We start from the raw sequence: 17,601 nt of genomic DNA on the forward strand, positions 1-17,601 counted from the left end.
AACAAAGATAATCATAAATATTTTTAAGAAAAAAGGAATTTATAATTATCACCACAAAATTTACACGGTTAGTTTATATATAAATTTAAAAAATACAAAAAAATATGAAGGAAATTGCGTGGCAAAATTCCAAATTGTCATAGCAACGAAACAGTATTGCGTGCATAACTATAAAACACACTGTAAATTTTACTTATAGATTTTCTAGGTATCGAATATATATAATAAATTCAAAAATTTTAACATTATTCACCGCTCTTTTTTCCATATTATGAATATAATTCTCACTTTTATATAAAAGAAAATCATTTAATTTGCATTTTATACACCTCACACTTACACAACAATACACATTCTAAATAATATAATAATTTATTCTTTGCATATTACATTAATTAAGGCCTCGATCTACAGCTTTTTATTATTATTTATTATTTGATAAATGGGAAAGGGTCTTTTATTTGTTATGGATTAGGGATGCGGTCCTGATATAATTATTAGTTTTTATTTTAAAATAATATTCCTTCAATTTTATTGGGTTGCAATTTGAAAATTGTCGTTCGTCAATCTGTCTGCCTGTCCTTCGTTAATATCGAGAACGGTGTCAGATAGATGAAAATTAAGAACAGATATGGAAAACTTAGAGGCTTGGGGTCTCGATAAACGAACTTCCTGTCGGGTTTTTATTTTATCATTTAAATTTATCATATTTTAAACAGTTTAAAAACAGATTAAATCAGTGCCATAGCGATTTTGGCATGGTTTAAAAATTCTTCTATTGGATGTGATTGATCTTCAAAACGATTTTTTACTCCACTTTTCTGCCTGATGAATAGATTATCGATTTGTATAATCTATCATACAATAATACGAATGTATCTAAATGTTGCTACGAGCTTAAAAACCTATAAATTCTTAATAAGCTTATTATAAAAATCTTCAGACCAGATAAAGGAGAACTAGCGAGGTTATTTGGCTACTGTCTCGGATACAGAAGGGCCTCAAAGTACAGTCTTAATGTATAATGAGATTAAGGAAGGACAGACAACAGTGGGAATATATAGGTCTACAATTTTTTTTTTTCAAATTTCAGCCCAATAACATGAGACTAAAGTGGTGTAAATTAAAATTTATTTCGATAAATGGTGATAAATCTGCTTTTATTTCTTCTATTGATTTTATGCTTTCGAAGAGAAGTGAGGCCCACATTTATGACTAACCAATACTTTATTTCATTTCTCTCAGGCCCTGATCATCTTTACCAAACCAATTAATAAATTCTAAGTTCTCCTTAGGACCATCCAGAGAGGGAAAACTGGTGATTTTCCCTCGAATCCTAAGAAAACCTAGGGCCTTGTTGTGGTTTTTATCCCTTTAAATTAGTATTATTTTAACTAATAAAAATGAAAATCCTTAAGACTGCTATTTATTAATAAAGAAACATTCTAATCTGTATTTAATCTGTCAAAAAAAAAAAAAAAAACTGTATTACCAGGCTCCATACAAGCTTTCAAAGGCCCTAATTCTCCTAGAAACATTATTAAACTTTTAAAATATTGATATAACTATTTCAATAATATTTAAAGTGGCCTAAAAATAAGTTGTAGACATTGTAATTTATGTATTGAACAAATTTTGTAGTTTGGAAGTAATAAAATATTTGAATAAAACGGAAATTTATTCTTTACAACTGTTAATATATTATATATATTTTTTCTACAATATTATTAGAAGAAAATTTAAAAAAAATTAGTAAAGTTACTTATTAATTTTTTAGATAGTTTTGATACTTTTTATGGAATTCTCCTCATAAATAACTAAACAGTAGGCAAACAAACACAAGTTTATAAATATTTAATTTACTCTAAAACAATGTTTCTAAATTAAATAAATAAAGATAAGTTTTGTTTACAAATTAGAAAAATATATACCTTTTTTTTCAATTCGTATTACTGGGCTGCAATTTAAAAAATCTGTAGAGCTGTCGTCCGTCCGTCCGTCCGTCTGGATCTCTTGGAATCCTTCTACATAATTTTCGATTTAGGAACCCCTAGACCTGGGACCCCTAGGCATAATGCCTCACATGCCTAGTTTTAGTATTAAAGGAAAATATACGTGAAGTTACTTGTCGTGAATATCAATATAAATCTAATTTTATATATGTATTTAAAGCAAAATATAAATACTTTGCGTCTATAACTTAATCCCGAAAATCTGGAGATTACAGAGATTAGCTTACAGCTATTATTAGCATCAATGATAATGAGTATCTGGAGAAACTCTCAACGTAATTGAAACTGCTAATTAATTAATTGTATATTCTGAATTTTCTGTAGTGTTGTCAATTAGCCATAATAATAAATTTTAATATCCTAGCAGCGATATTTTCAGTTAGGAGAGGCAAAGAAATAATTAACGAAAGATGAAAGGTCGAATAACGTTTCATTTCAGGAAGTGGTTATGCATTTGTTTCGCCAGGATAATGTACACGTCTACGTCATCATTCCTACATATCTGTAATGAGAAAATGACGTAAAACAATACATTGTTCTGACGTACGAATGCATCTTCAGACACTTTCTAAATGATGCAACGTTCAACCTTTCGACCCTTGTTAATTATTAAAATTATTTTTTTTAGCATTTTTACAAATTTTCGTAATGAGAAAAATGTAAAAATGACGTCAAATTGACGTAAAACTGTACATTACTTGACAACACAAATACGTCCAAAGACACATCCTAAATGAAGCAGCATTTTAACCTTTAAACCCTCGTTAATTATTAAAAACATTTCTTTATCATTCCTAAGTGAAAATATTGTTAAAGTATTAAGAATTTATCACTATGACTAATCGCCATTTCTGAAAATTGCCATATTCTACATTTTTGTAATAAGAAAACGACGTCAAATTGAGATAAAGTGTGTATCGTTTCCTATAAAATTGTGCAAGGGTCCAGGGCCGTATTTAGGTTTGGTTTATTTGGTTACGACAACACGACACGTGGTTGCCTCCCTGTGGGAAGCTGGCCCCTGTTTAGGTGTTACTAACGTGAGGCGCGAATCCACGATCACAACCAGTGTTTTGTGATTTTATCCACTTGTGGGCGGGGAATATTTAGACATTTATCATTGGTGGCGTGGGGTTGATTTTGCCGACTGATATCGACAGTTTATACAAAGCGCCACACAAGAAGGCTGGCTCTCCTCCCCCATTCTCTTACACTTCGTTCCCCTTCTTTAGAATGGTGTATTTCTCTTAATTGAGAAAAAAATGATTTATTTATTTTTAATTATTATTGGTGTCTTGACTTCCGAATATTTAGCGAAATTTCCCGAAATTTGGGGAAAAAATTACATTACATAAACACAATAATTACTCACTTAAAAAAGACTATAATTATTTATTTTTAAAAATTAGCATATAAAATATTTAAAATTAAATGAAATTAGTATATGAAATTAATTATAAAGCTAAAGAATTTTTTTATTGTCGTTGTTTTTAATTAATTAAGCACAAAAGTAATTAATTATATAAGTTGAAGGATCAATATAAAGTGAACATTAAACAGCATTTAATATTCACTTTTCTATAGTTCATATTCATGTTAATTAGAATAGTTTAAACATGTGTACTTTATGTTTTATATGTTTTAAGGATTAAAAAATACTGTATTTTCAGTTCTATAAGTGAAAAAAATTCTTTTTATATCAAGTACAACAGAGTTTTTTGAAGGGTTTATGAAGTTAACAAAGCGGTTACATTTAATTTTTCTTTGTGTTTTTTACATTGAGAAAAATCGATCCACGTGTAACACGACCAAAAAATAACCATAAAAAAAGTTAAAAGTCTCACGTATCTTCCTGTAAACAACAGATTTATGACGTATTTCTAGACTTACAATAATAAAACCTCGAATACTTCGCGCACAAATTTAAGAACTACACATAAACCTAATTTAGGGCATGCAGATTTATATTTATGGCAGACAGAAACTAATTTCAAGCTTCTGTTTGGAATTTCCATCTCACAAATGATATTCACTGTAATTTATAACTAATTTTTCTTTTCTTTTTTGATCATGACATCATTTACATCGATTGCATGTTTTGTAATCACTATCAAAACAGATCGCGTAAACGTCTTCTATATTTAAACAAAACGATTTCTCAGTATATCAAATGGTTTAAAAGTCAATAATTAAAGCCATTTACGGCTTAAAAGATAAAGAATAATTAAAAATGAAAAGAGTTAAAATCCAATAATTAGATAAATCTGAACTATAAATCATCTTTTCGTACGCATAATCGACCATTAGGAATTTTCTTTCACGCCTTAGGAAAACATCAATATTTATCATATTGTATGATCTTTTATCGTATAAAGATATCTTTAAAAAGTTTTTTTTTTTAAGGTCATTTCCTAATAAATTCTTTAATCTTATCTTATTCTATAACTTCAAGTGAAGCTTGGAGGTAAAGAATAAAACAAGCTTGCAGTGAAGCGTATATGTTTACGAAAAATACACTTTTAAGCACGTTAAAACATTAGAAAAGTTTATGTTTTTACTATTTGTGTCAATTTGAAACAATTCCGGGCCTATAAATTCACACTAGCATCTGTCAGTCAGTCTGTCTGTCCTTCCTTAATCTCGTGAACGGTGTTAGATAGATAAAAATCGAGACAAGATGTGGAAAGCTTAGGGGTAGGAAGCCCAGATTAACTATACAGAAACTTCCGATTTACACCGGAAGTCACGCGCATTTTTAAATTAAAATTTTGAATTGTGAAGATGCCACAATAAATAATACTTTTCTTTTTAAATTTATTGAAGACAAAAATCTTCAGAAAATTTTTTGTTTTTATATTTTCTTTCAATGAATTTTTGACATTTTTAATTATCATTAGATTTTTTTTTTGTAATTTATAATTAAGAAAAATATACGAAAAAAATCTTAACGGAAATTCAATTTATATAATTAAAATTAAGCAATTTAATGTAAGATTTTTTGTATTTTGGAATTAAGAAAATTTTTAATTTAAAATATTTTTTTTTCTCTCCCATTTTTTAAGTCATGTTTTTCGCTCATTTTATTTATTATATTGCCATTAAGGGAACTGAAATAAAGAAAACGGGAAAAAAGGAACCATTTCTCGGAAAATATAATATAATCTTTTAGAAAAATTAATTATAAAGTTAAAAAAAACTTCGTGAAATATGTTATAAAATAGTTTATTTTTAAAAGTAAATTAAATTTTTGATTTTAAATGAATTTATTTCACTTCATATAAACTGAAGATTTCATTTAAAAAATTATTATTTTACATACAATATTTCCTTATTGAAGTATTAAGTTAAAATATTTAAATAAGAAAGTTTGATTTTTTTTAAAAAATTAAAGAATTTTCTTTAATAGAATAATTTATAAAAAGAAATATTTGCGGGAAGGGGCGAGTACCCCAAGAAACTTTCAAAAAATTGTCAAATTTCAAAATAAATTAAAATAAAGTGATCAATATAAAGGTCAAGAATAAAAGATTGGAAATGGCATTATAAAATATATATATATATCTAGCAACGAGTTGCTTAACTTTCCCGGAAATATTTATAACTGAGTTTGTGGCGCCATCTGTTATGATAATATATTATTAAAAACTTTTTATATTTTTAATTAATATAAAACAGCAAAAAAGCCTAATTTTGAGGGTAAGGATGGGTTCTATATATGCTAATAACGAGTAAAATCTTCATTAAGTTCGACCATATTCGAGATTCGACCCCTTTGAGGTTTAACCAACAAAATTTAATAGAATCAATCCTCCTAAACACAAATCTCCGTGCAAAATTAAATAAAGATTTATATATGAAATGTTTAGAATTATTTAAAAAATAATAATTTACACGCCAAAACATATAATATATATATTTTAATGAGCCTAATTTCTTTAGAGATAATCTCTTTTATAAAAGAATTTACTTCCTTAAATACAATTATAATGATAGAAATAGGAGTAAACAGTATTTGATGAAAGTTTCCCTTTAGAGATTAATTAGCAAATAAATGTTCGAATGTCAAGTTACATCGATCATTTAAATCCCTTAGCTATAATAATTATATTAATTTAATAAAAGAGTAGAATAGAGACTTAGTTAGTTAAATTAACCTCAAGAAAATTTAATAATTGTAAGTTATTATTATTATTATTAATAATAACTTTATTTTTTAATTGTATAAAATTTCATTATAAACGGAAAATTAAGTAAATATCGAAATTTAATTACATTAAAATATATATACAGGGTGGCCCAAAAGTCAGTTGACTGTTGTAAACATTTTCTTATTTTGCTATCAATTGCGCTAAAATTAATATAACTATTTTTATAAAACGAATCATATTAATTTTGGCACAATTTTATAAAAGAAAAAATGAGTCGATACAGCTCTCGTGTATACATACACACTAGAATTATTCCAAAATCAACCTCCGATTGGCTGTTAAAAGTACAGTACACTGGCTGTCGTAGCAATTTGTTTCATTGTGTATAGAATTAGTAAAGGTTTACTTCGCTAAACGTTACCCCATTGTCCTTTTTTTGTGCACGAGTAGCTACTGAGTCATTGTCACTCATGCCAATTGTGAGAATTGTGGTGTGATACGTTTTCTGCATGTAGAAAGACACAGCACCATGGAGATTCATTGTCGATTATATTATACTTAGGGTGATAACGTTATGAGTGACAGTTCTGAGCCCTGTGGATACCAAAACAACTGACTGACGTTCACAAAACGCAAACAGTAGCTCAGTCTTCTGCGTTACCAGAAAGGCTTTACTCGGGAAATTCAATTGGGATATTTTCGACATCCCCTCTTATAGCCTTGACTTGGTGCCAAGAATTAGCACCTTTTCATAAACTGAAGATCTGATATTGAGAGGTTTGAAACAACGAAGAACTTATGGATGCTGCCAACAACTAACAGGATAACCTGGAGGCACCGTTCATTGACGAGGGATTTCAGGTTTCATAGTACATGTGTCTAATTTTGGGTGGCGACTATGTAGAAAAATAATATAGATACATATATAAATTTTGTATACAGGGTGTATCATTTCCTGGTGCGGTAGTGACGACACAAAATTGTTTATAACGTATATCTATAGATTAAGTCCATAAGGATAATACTGAAAATATTTTATCGTTATAAATACTAATAATAATACAAACATTTTAGATAATTATTTTCACCCCAGTTTTAACACACAGGTATTAGTCATATACTGATATCTGTAACAGTATAAACCATTGTAATCTAGTGTAAACCATTGAGATTCGATAAAGAGATTACGAAGATAGTAGACTTACCTTTGTTATTAGTTCTCTGTAGTCCTTTATTAAAACTTTCCATTAAATAGATAAATAGAGAACAATGAGAATTATGAAATTGAAGGTCATTGCTGTCAAATGTTTTTAAAAGAAACGTGACACGAAAAAAAAAAGACTTTATTCCAGAAAAATAAAAAACGTTAACAATGTTTTCGCAACTAAGTACGCCTCTTCTCTTCTCTTTCTTTTTCTTAATCTCTTTTAGCAATTTACCTAACTTTGCAAGGGTTTCATAAGAATATAAACTAAATTTAGAAAAAGAAACAAGTCCTGAAAGTATATATTTAGTTTCCATTTTCTGAAGAGATAAACAACATTAACTTACTTTAACATTTCCTTCATGGAAATTTAAGAATAGTTTGGATTTACTTAAGTCTGTTTTTGTCAGACATGCAGAGAAATTTATGGATTTTTAAAATATTTTCTTTTTTCTCGTATTTTTAAAAACTTATAATTTGATTCTTTGTTCTGAAATTCTCGATTTTATATAAATGCTAATTTATAAACTATTATTTTACTTATAAAACTCAAATTTATCTTGTTTCTATTTAAAGTAATAACTAAAATTCCATTTATAACTTTTAATAATATATTCTGTTTGTGTTGATAATTTGGCAGTGAAAGCGAGCCTTAAAAAATGCAAATATATAAGATCTTCTGAGAAAATTTATTGAAAATTCTTTCTAATATATATATATATAAGGAGAACAGGAAGAACAAGAACAGGAAGGCAGTGAAAAGGAGAACAATATGTATATATATTGTTCTCCTTTTCACTGCCAAATATTCAGTCAAGGTATTTATAAAATTCGTTAATTACAAATCACAAATCGAAACAACCATCTTCAACTATTGATTATTCTTTTATTGATTAACTTTCTGTGTTCATTCGGAAAAATCGAATGGATTTTGAATTTAACGAATAATTTTGTGAAAAATAAATACATTTCTATAGGTAATTCTTTGTATAAGACACCCCGCTTTTATGACTAGTATAAATTCTCCTTTATGGATTCATGTAATGTCCTATTGTGCTGTATTTTTGTCGATCATTTGTGCATGTAGTATGCAGTTCGAATCATCTTTTTTACGAACGTAATCTCAATTTATAACACTAAACTTAAAGGAAACAGAGGGCTCGCTTTACGACAGATTTCTGAGAACTAAGTATAGATTTCTGCTGTATTTCTCATTCATTAATTTCTATAAAATTTCAAGGTTAAAATCGTTAATGCCAGGAACACAATCTCAATTTAAGATAATGAACATGAACATTGCATAGAAGGCAGAGTCATTAAATAGCATCTACAGGTCTGAGGTACCGGGTTCGAATCCGCATTGGTTGAAAAATTCCGAAAGGTACTTTCTCGGATCTTAATTCTAGTAAAATATGATTTTAGACATAGTTAGTATAGGGCCTAATGCTTTTAAAGGCCCCAGATACGCATAAATATATGTTTCTGTGTCTCGAATTCATGTAGTAAGTAGGATTATAGATCATGTACAACATTGTGTTATATGAAATTATATAAAAGGGGACTCACAAGTCCATATTTTTCTAGGGCCTCATACAATCTAAAACCGCCATAGCTTATTATAATATAGGCTTTATATCATAAAGAAATCGAAGAAATAACAAGAAATAAAATAACTATTTAATAAATAATAGAATCAATCTTTATACATGATTCATTTCTTCTTTCAAAAACATCAGTTCTTTAATATTAATAGATCTTTTTCTCTAAAGAAAAAAAAACGTTTTAAATAATTATTTCGTTTCATTTGTAATGAAACGAAATCTTAAATAATATGAACTTATGGAGGAAATACCAAAGAAACCATTACGTCTTGGTCCCAGACAAAGAGGACCCCAAAATTTAGTATTTTATATAAGAAAACATAAATTTAAAGTAGTATAAACTAATCTTTATTTTAATTAGTAATAGAAAACTTTGTTTTTTAATAAATTCATTCATATATTTTAACGATTTTCGAAGAGCTGAACATCACGAGGGAGGTGTGCCTCATCCCATCTCTCTCCTGATGCTCTATCTCTTCTCTTGATATTTAAATCGAATTATTTAATATTTTAATCTTAATTTATTTAAAGACCAATATTTTTTTTAAAGTAAAATATATTTCCTTATTTTTTCATAAATTATTATTGAAGAAAATTAGTTTTTATCCTTAAAAAGAGCTAAATCTCTATTAAGTGGACAATAAAAAGTAAGCAAAAGAATGAACAATAATTGTCCATTTTCAGAAGCTATTCTTTGACAATAGGCAATTTACTACGTACTTGTCCAGATGTTATTGATAGCTTTGTGGCAAACAAGTTACTGATTGCTTCATTGTAATTGGGACAAATCAAAATTACTTTCATTCTTTATCGATCAATTTTATCATTAAAAACTCTTTAAAATTACTATTAATTTCAATTAAAAATCGGTTAATTTCGTTATTTAAACAAAATTAATTTTTTGCTCTATATAAATAGCTTTTTACGTTATAATTAAAATTAAATTGTAAGACACTGAACGATCACTAAAGTTTTTCAGGTTCAATATATTAAAATGGCAAATGCCGGTTTGCATTTTAAATTATATTTTAAATTTATTTAATTTAAAATATATGCTTTCCACCTCAAATTAGTAGTGACTTGCCCCTGTACATCATACTTTCCCTTAAACAATAGAGTCGTGCCGGTCGTCTATTAACTGCTTTCAGGGGAAACTTTATGAATTGAAATAATATATGTATATTTAATCAGGGCTTTCTGCCCATAAGGTTTCCATATATGGTCTCATTTGTCATCTATCCAACTCAGTTCTCGAAATTAAGGAAAGACAGACAGACAACAGACGACAGTGGGAATTTATAGACCTACAATTCTTTCAAATTGAAACCCAAGAAACAACATTAAAAATTGTTCTTATATGTAAATGATAAAATTTATCACAAAATAGAATTTCTTAAATATTAATACAACAAAATGCAATGGGAGGGACGAATAATTTGAAGCCTCCTAAATGTCGAGACTAGGCCAAATGGTCTCGCTGATACAAGAGAAAGTCTGAGCGTGTTTGTTTCATCTAAACTTACCGCAGTGTTGAATTAAGAAATTTCGGACTGAATTAATGGGATAAATCAACACAATTTTGCATAAGCCGAGAAGGGGTGCCTCCTGGGAGTACTTTCTATAGGAAACTGGCCCTGTTTGTGGATAAGAAACGTGAAGAAAACCCGAAAAACCCCACGTTCGTCAGGTGCTAACCCGAAAAAAATTTCGGTCCTTATGCAAAACTTGAGATCTGAGCGTTCCAAAAAACAATTAACAATTAAATTTGCTGTACAGTATTTAGCATTGGATCCTATCAGAAAAACTACAGAAAAACAATAATAACAGCAATCAGTGATGTAGTAAGCCTCGTGCAAATTTGAATTAGGAGGCACCATGGTCAGTATTGACTTCGACATTTTTCTTCAGAATTTTTTGAAGGAAATTTTTTTTTTTTTTATATAAAAGATTGGTTTGAGATCTTCTTGGTGGGAGCCTCAGGCAATTGCCCTTTTTGTCCATAGGTTAACGCGCCACTGACAACGACTTACAAATCGATTTAGCAACTCCTGTCAGATACGCCCTGCATCCAAATCCAGTCCTTTAAATTATATAATTTTAAAACAATTAATTAAAAAATCCAGCAACGAGTTGCTTAGCTTTCCCATCAACGTTTAAAACTGCGTGTGGCGCCATCTGTTATGAGATTTTATTTTAAAAACTTTTTTTATATTTTTAGTTATTATAAAACTGCAAAAAGGTTCATTTTAAGGTTAGGGATGAATTTTATAAAAATTCTAAATGCTAATAACGAGTAAAATCGTCATTATGTCCGACTCTACTTGAGATATGACACACGACCCCCTCTTTATTTCCCCACTCCCTTGACCTTTAACCCACCAAAATTTAATAGCATCAATCCCCCTAGTACACAAACCTCCCTGCAAAATTTCAGAAATTTTCGACAAAATGCACGGGAGTTATTAAGCTTCAAATAGGGTAAACAAAATTTATGAGTGTATTAGAAAACTTTATAATTAGATTTAAAAAATAATACTTTTATTATAACAACAAAGTAAATTGTGTTAGAAATATGGCTAAATATTTATGGCTTATGGAAGAAAATAATTGTCAAAATGCTTTTAGTGAAGAGTTAGTGAGGATTAATAAAATGGAAATTTCATGTTATGTACTGCATATATTAAACGTGCTGGCACTTATACGTAATTCTCATTTTCTTATAATAATTAGTCGAAAAGAATAAATACTTAATCAAAACTAATGATTTTCTTTTACATGTAGATCATTATATCTTAGCAAACTGTTTTGATAAACTTAAAAAAAAATGTAAATCTTAAAAAAATTAATGAAAATAAATAAATAATCGTTCGTTTTATTGCGTAATTATAAATTAGTAAGTGAATAACATTCAAAAATGAATTTAGACGAGTGATTATTATTCAATACCGGGTTGCAATGTTCTCAATTCTATTTGTGTCTTGCCCCTGTACATCATACTTTTCCTGTTAGCAATAGAGTCGTGCCGGTTATCTATCTAACTTCATTTAGGGGTTAATTTTGAATTGAAATAACGTGACTTCCGCTCTAAACCCGGAAATTTATGTATAGTTAATCTGGGCCTCCTGCTCCTAAGCTTTTCATATCTGGTCTTATCTTTCATCTATCTAACTCCGTTCTCGAGATTAAGGAAGGAAAGTGGGAATTTAGACCTATAAATACCCATTGTCAATTTTTAGATTATGAATATATTTGAATATTGAAATAATGAAAATATTTTCAATAACATTAGAATTATTAAAGCTAATAGACTATTTTTTTGTACGTAGAAGAGACTGAAATGTTTTCATTTTTTGTCATCACAACCAAGAAGCAACAGTGAGAACAGTCTATGGTGACACAAACTGGCTAACAGTGGACAGAGGAGTCAGGCAAGGATGCATCCTTTCGCCTTCACTGTTTAATATATATGCAGAGATGATTTTCAGGAGGTCAGCCTCTCAAGACACAGACCTTGGTTTCCACATAGGAGGCAAGGTCATCAATAATTTAAGGTACGCAGACGATACAACTTTACTAGCAGAGTCGGAAGATCTGGTCACTTTAATCAAGAGCATAAAAGACGAGAGTGAGAAGATGGGCCTAAAGCTCAACATCCAAAAGACCAAGGTCATGACGACAGCTGAACTGCATGGGAAAGTGACAATAGATGACTACGAACTAGAGATCGTGGATGACTTCATCTTTCTTGGTTGAAAGTTAAGCAGAACAGGAGCATGCACAGAGGAGATTAAGCGAAGGTTAACCCTGGGCCGCACCGCCCTAACCAAGATGGACATCTGGAAAAGCCGAGACAATTACAATATCAACTACTCCAGGCAATTGTGTTCCCAATCACAACCTATGGTTGTGAAAGCTGGACAGTGAGAAAAAGCGATAAAAGAAGAATAGATGCATTCGAACTTTGGTGTTGGCGGCGGATCCTCAGAATCCCGTGGACAGATAGAACAACTAATAAAGTAGTCCTAGAGAAAATACGACCGAAAATCTCCTTGGAGGCAATGATTGCACGCTTGAGGTTAAAGTTCTTTGGTCACACCATTCGTGCTGACTCCCTGGAAAAACAGATTATGCTGGGAATGGTAGAGGGACATAGGAAAAGGGGAAGGCAACGTACCAGGTGGATGGATAATATCAAAGCAGATACCAGCCTGGAACTCAAATACCTGAAAGATTGAGCACTACACAGAACTCGTTGGAGGAAACTCGTCTATGAAGTCACTAATAGTCGTACACGACTCAATGGTTAAAGAAGAAGATGTATTTTTTAACCACATAAGCTTGTTGGCCTTATTGTTATAATTAACAGATTTATCACACACTTTTCTTTTAATTAACACTTAATATCCTGTAACGCATTTCGGCTTTTATATGTAACCCGGCTGAGGAGATCTATTTAAAAAAATTCCGTGGATATGCATGTATATGTGTGTTGGCGTCTATTTCGCTTAATATCTCAGAACGGGGTGAAGATAAAAAAACAAAATTTGGCTCGGTAGCTTGTATATAAGGGGCATTGATGCTGTTAAATTTTGGCAATGAAATGTCAAAGGGTTGGAGAGATAGATGGAGTTACGTGATATATTTCATAACGGGTTAGATTTAATGAAAATTTTACTTGTTGTTAACATTAACAATGTTTTATAAAACTCATCTCTACCTTCAAAATTAAGTCTTTTGCTATTTTATATTAATTAAAAATATATAAAGTTTTTATTAAAAAATCTCATAATAGATGGCGCCACATACAATTTAGTTATTATTTTGATTAGTAATACAAATGTTATTTTTAAAATAAAATCTCATAAAAACCGAGAAAGTTACGCGAGTTGCGTAACTTTCTCGGTTTTTATTCGTTGATAGTTTTTTTTCATAACTTGTGTCCCTCCTTTTCTATAGTCTGTGGGCGTTGCTGCTCCTTACAATATTCTATAATATTCTTAACATTTCAACTTAAATACTGAAGAATCTCAAATCATTTTTCTTTAATATTACTCACGTGTCACGTCGTCCATAAAACAAAACGGAATTAATTCCTGTAAAACTTATGCTAATATAATAAAACCAATTAGACAATAGACTTTAATTATCAATAGGATGTACAGTACAATGTAATAATTAAACCTAAGGTTTATTATGTTATAAATAAATTAATCATTTGGAACAGATATTCAAAACTTAGTTAATTTCTTGTAGCAAGCGGTTGCATACTCAAAACAAATATAGAAGAGATATTTTTATTGCTACTTCAAGCAATAAAAGCATCCAAGTATAAATTGATGTATGTAGGAAATTGAAGGTTCTAACTTTATGGCACATTTCAAATTTCTTCAATGTGAATTTTAAAAAGTACTTACTTTTAATGAAATTCCTGGAAACATTAAATGAGATTCTTCTTCTTCTTCAGCATTATTAGTCACACTTCAAGTCTGGTCGCTGTCTTCTCCATTTTGTTTGATTCACCACTATAACAACGTTCATATTCTCTGCTACATAACCCATCCACTTCTCCACGACCTCCTGTTAACTCTTTCACCTGATACTGACAACTATAGCATTCTATTTCTCAAATATTTTCCTGATGTATACAGTAAAACCTGTTTAAAATGAAACCTAAATAAAACGGAAACTTGCCTAAATAAATTTGACCTTTCTGATTTAGACTAGAATATTACTTTTAAAAATATAATAATAATAATAATAATTATCATATAATGTAATTGAATTCACTTGAATTTTTGTTTATTTGTAGACAGTGGCATCAAATGCTTCGAATGCCAATCTTGGGTGGATCCAAAATGTAACGATCCATTTAATTTATCAGTGTATCCAATTGATTTGCCCCATCATGAAGAATGTAAGGGATGCTGCGTTAAAATTCTTACAGATATCGGCACAGGTAAGTGAATAATATTAAATATTTTCAGGTTCATAAATAATTATACGAGTAAAAGATCCAAAATTTATGATTTCTGATTTCTCAAATAGGAATGGCTTATGCTTTTATATTTCTTTTCTGTTATGTTAAATTGGTTTCACTAATGGATAAATTATAAATAAAATGCATGCTTCAAACACAAATCTCATTTTTATGCTCATTAATCTGATTTTGCTGTATACTGTGTCATATTTACTGAAAAATTTTAATGAAATGACCAGTTAAATAATGGGATGAAAGCACTCTAAGATCTTAAGGTACTTTCCACTCGGGAAACCCAAAAGTATTTTTCATTTCGTAATGGAAAGTGCCTTAAAAGTTCCAGACTTGAACTCTTTCAGTAAACAATTTTCGTAAGTATTTCAAAATTTTAATTTAAGTAAAAAATCAGCAGTATGTTTCAGCGTGTACTTCAAATAAAAGTAATAAAATTCATTGCAAATTGCCCTTTTAATATGCATAAAATATTTTTTTATACCTAGAAAATCTTCAGTTTTTCCAACTGGTTAGAGAAAATATAATATCCTCAATATACAGTGTACTTCAAAAACTGTTAACACTTATATGAAGAAAGTATACAGTCACGGTGGTAGGGGTAGTAGGATCGTATGTTTTTGAGAACAACACGATCAATGACTCTTCATGTGACTTCCTGTAGATGACAGAGGGCAACCCTCCCACAAATACGACGTAATAAGTTACTTGCATAAACCTCTATTAATTGCAGATTAATTTTCATATTAAATCCCGTCCAATTTTTCTGTGAGAAATTTAAATCAATACAATTCCTCATTACAACGTGTGAATCTACAAGGACAGTGTCATTAATTAAATCATTTACGTATAATTAGCGGGTCATATAGAGCTTATTTAACACTACAAATGTAGTTATATTATAATAGAAACATGTCTTTAATGTCTTTGTTCAAACCCGTTAAGCAAATATTTATTCAACTGTAAAGCAAACAGTGCTGCAATTCAAATCGTAAAGCGAATTAGTGCTGTAATTTAAACATCGCAAATCCAAACACAGAAATTATGTATTCATTTTTAAATATAGCCAGTAGCTTTATTATTTTCTATCCTTGATGCTTGTAGATGCTACTTAGGATTTGTATTGCCTTTCACTATACTCTCCCATTACATTCTTATAGAGAAGTTGTTAAGTTACTTTATGTAGTTAAAACTATTACGTAAGTATTTCTCAACAAATATTATATTTACTATATCTTTCATACTTTTCCATTCATCCTATCTGCTCAGTGGGATCTTCTCTTCTGTTTTTTCTTCATCTCCCTCTTCCTTCCTTTAGCATACTCTTGAGTAAGCTCTAGCCCTTAATAATAATAATTCTTCAGTCACATTATCTATTAGATGACACCAGAACTAGATACACTGAAAACTTTTGTATCTTTCGTAGTATGTATTTATAACTTCTCAAAAATTAACATTTACATACATAGAACATAGACCCAACAGTAATAACTTCTTTTAGTTTATGATGCCTACAACTTTAATTGTTAAATAATGTAAGAGGATAAACGATTTTTTAATTATTTTCTCTAAGAATATGTATATTATTATAATTATAATCAATATATAAGGCAATCCTCGACTTTCGGACAATTCCATCTTTCGTTCGTGAAACTTTGATGCCTAAATTCGTTTTTCGTTTGCATTTTTATGCAATTTATGCATAAATTTGGCATTCAATATGCATAAAAAATTAAAGCTTTACTTTACTTAAAATTTACTTAAATACAGCTCTTGGGAAATAAACACTCTTCATGACATGCTTGATGATGTGCGGGTGATCTGACGAAGGGGGTCCCTCGTCATATCTCCCACTTTCTACGAGAATTTCTATGAGAAACTGGCCACTATTTAGATGTTACAAACGTGAAAAAAACCTGGAAAACTCCACGTGGCTATCCCTTTGGCGAGGCGTGAATCCACGACTAGTGTTCAGTGGTTTCATCCACTCGGACCATCATGGTCTTTCATAATACGCAATTCTAAACGTTCGACTTTAGTACACATTTTTACGAAAGTATCGCGTCTAAAATTCGGGGACTGCCTGCAACTTAGACAACAATTTACATAATTATTTAAAACTGTTTATGTTTCAGATCATCAAAAGATACGAAGAACTTGTACAGAACGCCTACAGATAAATCTATTTATGGTTGATCACGTCTGCATGAATCAAGGCGACGGTAAAGGAAAAATGTGCTTTTGTGAAAGAGATTTCTGTAATGGTGCAAATCATTTGAACACTGTCTTCAGTATATACTTGTTGACGTCACTTAGTGCCTTCGTCACGTGGTACACGACGTCCTCTTTGTGATCTTTTGACATAATCTATCGACCCCTTATTTTCGGAGTCTAGTTTCGAAGAATAATGCTTAAATATGGTTCCATCGAATTAAATATATAAATATATTTATTTTCTTTGTAAAGAATAAAAATATATAAGAATGTTGATCTCTTCCGAAAGGAAATAAAAGAGCATTTATTACTTGAAACTAGACTCCATTCGACATAATTTTTTTATTTATCATATATTTTGTTAAGAAATTTAGACAAAATTTTGATTTCATCCTACTAAATTATATATACATATATATATTCATATATATAT

At 29.7% G+C, this 17,601-nt stretch overlaps 1 protein-coding gene across 1 annotated transcript in view; it reads left to right on the plus strand.

Annotated features, from left to right (window-relative positions):
* Positions 1–17,601, plus strand: part of LOC136986651 (UPAR/Ly6 domain-containing protein qvr-like) — a 42,744-nt gene extending 25,143 nt beyond the window's left edge. Inside the window, exons 3-4 of the mRNA XM_067284237.1 lie at positions 14,775–14,921; positions 17,090–17,601. Coding sequence (XP_067140338.1) covers positions 14,775–14,921; positions 17,090–17,307 — 365 coding nt within the window. The 3' untranslated portion in view covers positions 17,308–17,601. The remainder of the gene's footprint in view (positions 1–14,774; positions 14,922–17,089) is intronic.

Source organism: Centruroides vittatus, unplaced genomic scaffold (assembly GCF_030686945.1).
Source record: "Centruroides vittatus isolate TY-2023 unplaced genomic scaffold, ASM3068694v2 contig_1215, whole genome shotgun sequence".
NCBI lineage: Eukaryota > Metazoa > Arthropoda > Arachnida > Scorpiones > Buthidae > Centruroides > Centruroides vittatus.